This window comes from Nanorana parkeri, unplaced genomic scaffold (assembly GCF_000935625.1).
Source record: "Nanorana parkeri isolate BGI_ZX_2015 unplaced genomic scaffold, ASM93562v1 scaffold673, whole genome shotgun sequence".
NCBI classification, from domain to species: domain Eukaryota; kingdom Metazoa; phylum Chordata; class Amphibia; order Anura; family Dicroglossidae; genus Nanorana; species Nanorana parkeri.
In genome coordinates, this window is record NW_017306941.1 from 679,043 (window position 1) to 686,160 (window position 7,118).

Below are 7,118 nucleotides of genomic sequence, written 5' to 3' on the forward strand. Positions count from 1 at the left end.
TTTCTTGTCCCCCCCCCCCCCCCCCCCCCCCCCCCACTGTGGCAGCTTGCTATGTCATTTTAATGATAATATATTGCAGAATTATATGGTAGCCCTGTACTAGTTTATAATTTAAAAATGTAAATAGACCCCCGCCCACGTAATTATGTGTGTATATATTTACAACTATGACTGGAGATAGATGTCACCAGCACACCAGAATAATTTGAAATCCAAAGTGTTAATTTATTGAAACGTCAGGTCACCAGAACAGTCCATAATAGAAGTCACCAGCACTCGATAATGTGTGCAAGAAGCACTTTTTATAAAGTTGTCAAATGTGTCATACATACAGCCAACATTTCGGGGCCACGCAGGGTCCTTTCTTCTGGGCGACATAGTGACCCAGAAGAAATCACTATGTCACTAGAAGAAGTTACTTGGTCACTATGACGCCCAGAAGAAGGGAACAAGTGACTAGTGACCAAGTGACTTCTTCTAGTGACATAATGACTGCTGCTGGGTCACTATGTCGCCAGGAAGAAGGGGACCCTGCGTGGCCCCGAAATGTTGGCTGTATGACACATGTGACAATTTAATAAAAAGTGCTTTACTTCATGCACACATCATCGAGTGCTGGTGACTTCTATTATGGACTGTATCTGACACGTCGCCATCCGTGTTGTCACTTCAATCACCAACCTATCATCAAGGGCTGTGTGTTGTATGGAGTGCAGGTGATTTTGTATTATAGGTCACCAGAACAAGCGCTTTCGGGGACGCTGTCATTGCTGAGCCTGATGAGGGGGACCCTGAGTGGCCCCAAAAGCGCTTGTTTTTGGTGACATGACGTTTCAATAAATGAACACTTTGGATTTTAACTTATGCTGGTGTGCTGGTGACATCTATCTACAGTTATTATCTGGCGGCGCCATCCACAGTCACTACAAGCACCCTCATCCCCAGTGATTGTGGATTCCAGGTAAGGTGTGCGGCAAGGAAAATATTCACTATTTACCACTACACTCACAAAATGGTGCACGCTGCATAACTTTTAGCACATTTTTTGCCCCAATTCAATGCACTCTACCATTGCACATGCTGAGGTTCCAGCTGTTCAGACCCAAATCTGTGACGTTCAGGGCGAATTTACATTTTCCCCTGAGAACGGACACCAGCCCCCCAGATAGCAAGAAATTGTGCTGCAAGGTTGAAAATGACTTGCTAAACTATTGCAGACTTGCCAAGCTTCACAATTTTGTTGCACAATTACAGCAAGCCTGCATTGCAAGTCTCCAGACCAGCGAGCTTGCAGAGCTCTTGCTAAGACCTGCAGGACTCTTGCTGTAGACTTGCCAAGCAAATTTGCTACAAATTCAAGTCTACAACTTGCCAGGAATATGTGCAGCAAGTTAACAAAATTACAATTTCACCCTGACACAAGTTTGTGGCAAGTTATCCTTGCTATCTGGGCCTATCATCGAGGGCTGATTCTCCAGGCCTTGCATGCCATTTTACGTTTACATTCTAAAATAATCCTGAAACGATTTTTGACACAAAAAGTTTTCCAGCTCAACTCAGACACAAAAAGGATTTTTTTTTGCTGAATTGCCAGGAATGTAATTCCCAGCCTGGGAGACGGTGCCTGCAGGCTGTGAGCATTTGGAAATCTGTATCAGGTTACGGAGCAGTAAACTTCCCATTACAGAGCTGCAGCATCCTGCAGAGTGACCATCGCTGTCCACATTCAGCACAGCTCACTATCCCCAGTCTTCCTCTCTAAACTATTTCACCGTGAAAATGCCATTGATGTGTCCAACATAATATTGCGTCATTTAATTATAAGCCATACTATACCATACAACTGGCATGTCCGACTAGTGCTACATGGACTGCTTAGCTATACCTATTCCATGTGCTTCTCAGACAGTTTTTCAATTGGATCCGGCTTGTTAAAGTATATACAAACCCAATCATCCAAATCTTATTCAATCTTTAGCATGTTAATGCCTCTTCAAAAATAGTTTTCAACATTTACTTATATTATGATACCTGATGATCCTGCTATGTCAGTCCTTGTTCAGGCATTTCCTGTTCTAGGGTGACAACGCTCTGTCTCTCAATTGTGCTCCTGCGTTGTCACCCTGTCACACTCACTTTCAATGAAGACTACAAGTGGCCCTTTCAACACACATTATGCAGACATGGTCCTCTATTGTCACTATCAAGTACCCTGTCCTGAGCAATGACATGTAACCATCGCTAGAGTACGTATAAATAGTAGGGGACTGCAAAGAGGCTGATTAGAAACCAGTATTATAGAAATTGTTTGTGATACACACAGTGCTTAAGGGCTTGTTCACACCAAATCCAGTACATGCACTATTTTTTGCGATCGCACAGGCATTGCTCTGCCGCGCGTTCCGGTGCGGGCAGGAGGCGTGGCCGAGGTGCCATTGATTTGAATACACCACCATGCTTCCTCCCGCCCCAGAACGCAGGGAGGCTTGCACTATGTGATTCAATCATTACAACTCACTATTAACATGGTTTGCCAGCCACAAAACTACGCTTGCAGTGGACCTACCTAAGCACTGCAAAGGTTAACTGCTGGATTTTTTGTATAGGACTGCATTACAGTGTTTGAAGGGCCCACTAACATCATCACATACAATGCAGGGTCAATAGCCCATGAAGAGGCCGAGGGAGAGATCACAAGCTAAGGCATAGGGGAGACAATATGAACTCTGACTCCTGGGGGAACTGGGGTCAGGAAGGTGCTTTAAAGGATAAGTGCACTTTTGCCATTCCCCGTGACCTGACCAAACCCACCCTACCCCTCCACAGGTGGATACTTACATGGACATGGCCAGGAAAGCAAGACAGGCACTGAATACAAGCATCAGGGGCTGCAGCCACCATAGCAAAGTAAATATCAAAGGGTTTAGTTTAGGTCGGGTGGGGAGTACACTTTGTAGTAAAGTGTAATTCCAGTTTTACAAGCAAATTGCACCTACTTGATTTGTTATGTGTTCCGATCTATTGCGCATCTCTAGCGGGTTAAACTTTATAACTGTCAGCAACTTTGTTCATGTGACAGTGACACTTTAAGAAAGTTTATTCACTTTCAGACATAAAAAAGGAAACTTGTGCAAGCATGCACCAGCTTACACCATACGGTGGGTGTCTGATCTTCAGGAATCTATCCCCGATCAGCTGCCTGGAGAGCGTCACTGGTTCCTTCAATGTGATGCCAACTTGCCATTGAAGTAACACATCATTGGTTCTGCTGAAATAGCAATGGAAGCTCCCATCAGTGATAGCTCAGAGCTTCTAAGCAGTGCTGCTACTAATATCACTCATCAGCTGAAGACCTAAACTGGAAGACTCTAGACCAGTGGTGGCGAACCTTGGCACTCCAGCTATTTTGGAACTACAAGTCCCATGAGACATTGCAAGACTCTGACAGCCACAGACATAACTCCCAGAGGCAGATACATGTTGGGATTTGTAGTTTTGGCACAGCTGGAGTGCCAAGGTTCGCCACCACTGCCCTTGACAATCAACATTTAGGCGAGACATTGGGGGCATGTAGACCAGATTCTGTCTGAAAAATTCATTCTAATTTAATTTGCATTTCATTTCTATTGTACGGCCACCCAAGAAATCTATTAGTGTATGACCACCAAGAAATCTATTAGTGTATGACCACCAAAAAATCTATTAGTGTATGACCACCAAGAAATCTATTAGTGTATGACCACCAAGAAACCTATTAGTTTATGGCCATCAAGGAATCTATTAGTGTATGGCCACCAAGAAATCTATTACTGTATGGCCACCAAAGAATCTATTAGTGTATGGCCACCAAGGAATCTATTAGTGTATGGCCACCAAGGAATCTATTAGTGTATGGCCACCAAGGAATCTATTAGTGTATGGCCACCAAGAAATATATTAGTGTATGGCCACCAAGAAATATATTAGTGCATGGCCACCAAGAAATATATTAGTGCATGGCCACCAGGAAATCTATTAGTATATGACCACCAAGAACTCTATTAGTGCATGGCCACCAAGAAATCTATTAGTATATGACCACCAAGAAATCTATTAGTATATGACCACCAAGAAATCTATTAGTGTATGGCCACCAAGAAATCAATAAGTGTATGGCCACCAAGAAATCAATAAGTGTATGGCCACCAAGAAATCAATAAGTGTATGGCCACCAAGAAATCAATAAGTGTATGGCCACCAAGAATATATTAGTGTATGGCCACCAAGAATATCTTAGTGTATGGCCACCAAGAATATCTAAGTGAATGGCCACCAAGAATATATTAGTGTATGGCCACCAAGAAATATATTAGTGTATGGCACAGCTTTTATCTGTTCTGTTATTACTATGATGTAAAACTGGGCAAACATGCCACAACATCATTGTCTATAAGATCAACATACCAACAATAACATCCTGCAAAAGAACAATATTTAGTAAAGTGATCTCAGTACTTCGCACAGCAACAATGTATATCTTGCAGCTTTCCCCCCCTGAAGACAGAAGCCAGCGAAGTGTGCATAGCTGGGAGTCGAGGCATAGAAGGATGACTTGCTGCAACATGTCATGGAGTGCACTTACTTCTCAGCGCCCCGACCAGCATGTTCCCATCCTTGATCAGCTCTTTAATAAACTTGTTGGTCCGGTCCAGCTCGATTTCGTGACATTTCAGCCTTTCCCTGAAGTCTGGACTATCCAAGCAGGAATCGCTGAACTCCAGAGTCGGCAGCCCCATGGTTTAGAGCCCCGTCACCGATCCTCTCCAGAGAAGAATGAACTTTTTGGAAGTTTGTGCCCCCCCTGAAGCGCCCGACGCGGATCCTATTGGCGGACTTCAGTGAGCGCAGCGCATCCAGGCACCCGAGTGTCGCCGAGAGGAGTGCAGGAGCTGTCACCCAGCTGCATTGTCCCCTGTGATCTGCAGCACAGAGGAAACTCACAAGTCTGCAGACATTTCCGGCAGATCTCAGTCTGTCTTTCCCCTCCCTCCTGTGATCACTCTGCAGCTTTTTGGCTGATCAGTCCTAAAACCAGAGACCCCCCCTCCACCCTCCCAGCTTGTGCCACTCAGGGACTCCCAGCAAGGTCACATTCAGGTCACCTCACATTCCTAGATAAACCCAATGGAGGGAGGTGCGATGGGTCTCCCTTTGTCCTGATTCCTTGAAAGCTGCGAAGACTGGGGAAGGGGGGTCTGCAGGATTTAAGGTGCAGGAGATGGTGAAGACATGGGTCTATGGCAGCTCATAATGAAATATCACAAATCCATCTGTCTGGGGAAGTTTCACTCCAGGACAACACTGAGAAAAGTTCAGGGAAAGAAAAGAACTTGGACAGTTGAGTGGTTTGTCTCCTGACTGCCATCTATAGGGGACACATGGGAGAGCAGCATGACCTCATCGGGGTCATTGTATCATACAAAGCTGCAAATCATTCCGATGGAGGGGAAAAACTATATACAGGAGTCATGCTGGTGATACATAGATCCCAAGTGTCCCTCATTGGGAACCAAATTCCTCTGTCCCTCTTTCCTCCTTAGTGGTCTGATAGAGAGGGGAAATGTCATGCTGGTCATATATGAACAAAGATAGTTGTGATGCACAGATCCTAACTCCCTGGAAGACAACCCCTGATTAAATTGTAATAAAAAAGGAAGAGAAAGATGGGGGGTTTTCTGGCACCAGAGAGACAAGTCCAATAAACTTCAACCAAAATGTATGTATAAAAATATGTAAATTGACATATTTTTATGCATACATTTTGGTTGAAGTTTATTGGACTTGTCTCTCTGGTGCCAGAAAAAAACCCATCTTTCTCTTCCTTTTTTATTACTGGTCATATATACTGTAGCACCCTACTATCCCTAATTCAAACCAAATCCCAGTGTTCCTCTTTCCTCTTCAGTGGTCTGATAGGGGAAAAAATTACATACAGGAGTCATGCTGGTCATACATACTGTAGCACGCTACTATACCTAATTCGAACCAAATCCCTCTGTAATACTTTCTTCTTCAGTGGTCAGATTAGGAGGGCAAAACCTACAAACAGGAGTCATGGTGTCCATACATAGATCCCAACTGTCACTCGTTCGGAACCAAATCCCTCTGTAACGCTTTCCTCCTAGGGGGCAGTGGCGTAACAACTGGGGGTGGGCGCTTGCTCCATGGCCGCAGGACTGAGGGGGGGCGCCATCACTGACCCCCGCTAAACGAAGCCCTTGGCCGCAGATGCAGTGGCTCCCTCTCTCTGCCACATGCACCCGGCTCTGTCATCGGGCGGCCGCTCGCTCCTCCGAGGCCACTGCGGTCGGCCCTCTACAGTGCCTGATTAGAGGGCGCGTCTGCCTTATCCAGCCAGCCCGGATCGCATAGCTTCATAACATATCAGCTAGGGAACTACATGTCCCAGCATGCCCTCATTGCCCCTGTACAACAACCAGATATTGCCGTTCCCTGGGTGATATGTGTGTGTGTGGGGGGGTGTACAGGGACAATGATGGCATGCTTGAATACAGCGTGTGCTGGTTACTACTTAAACCGACGCGCGCAGTGTGCAGCTTCTGAGAAGATACGCTATTAGCGTAGCGGGAGCAATGCAAAATGCGCAGCCGCCTTCCCCGCTGTGCTAATAGCGTATCTTCTCAGAAGCTGCACACTCCGCGCGTCGGTTTAAGTAGTAACCAGCACATGCTGTATGCAGCTTCTAACAGCGTGGGAGATGGGAGGCTGCGCTTGTTTAGTGGATCCAGGAATCAGGTGAGTATTAGAAAAAAAAAAGTTTTATTTCATGTTCTATTCTTAGTTCTAGAATGGCATTGTAGTACTTTCAGGTGGAATACAGCTTCATAACATATCAGCTAGGAAACTACAAGGGTCTTATTGAAAGGGGAAAACCTACAAACAGGAGTCATGGTGCCCAAAAATAGATCCCAACTGTCCCTCATTCGGAACCAAATCCCTCTGTAACGCTTTCCTCCTCAGGGGGTCTTATTGAGAGGGGAAAACCTATGTATGGTCATGCTGACCATACATAGTGCCCAACTATTCCTTATTTGGAATCAAATACCTCTGTCCCTCTT

The 7,118-nt window shown here is 45.3% G+C and overlaps 1 protein-coding gene across 1 annotated transcript in view; it reads right to left on the reverse strand.

Moving 5' to 3' along the window:
• The window catches only part of ARHGAP42 (Rho GTPase activating protein 42), a 289,730-nt gene extending 284,896 nt beyond the window's left edge, over positions 1–4,834 (reverse strand). The window contains exon 1 of the mRNA XM_018563547.1: positions 4,622–4,834. Coding sequence (XP_018419049.1) covers positions 4,622–4,775 — 154 coding nt within the window. The 5' untranslated portion in view covers positions 4,776–4,834. The remainder of the gene's footprint in view (positions 1–4,621) is intronic.
• Between the last annotated feature and the right edge of the window lie 2,284 nt (positions 4,835–7,118).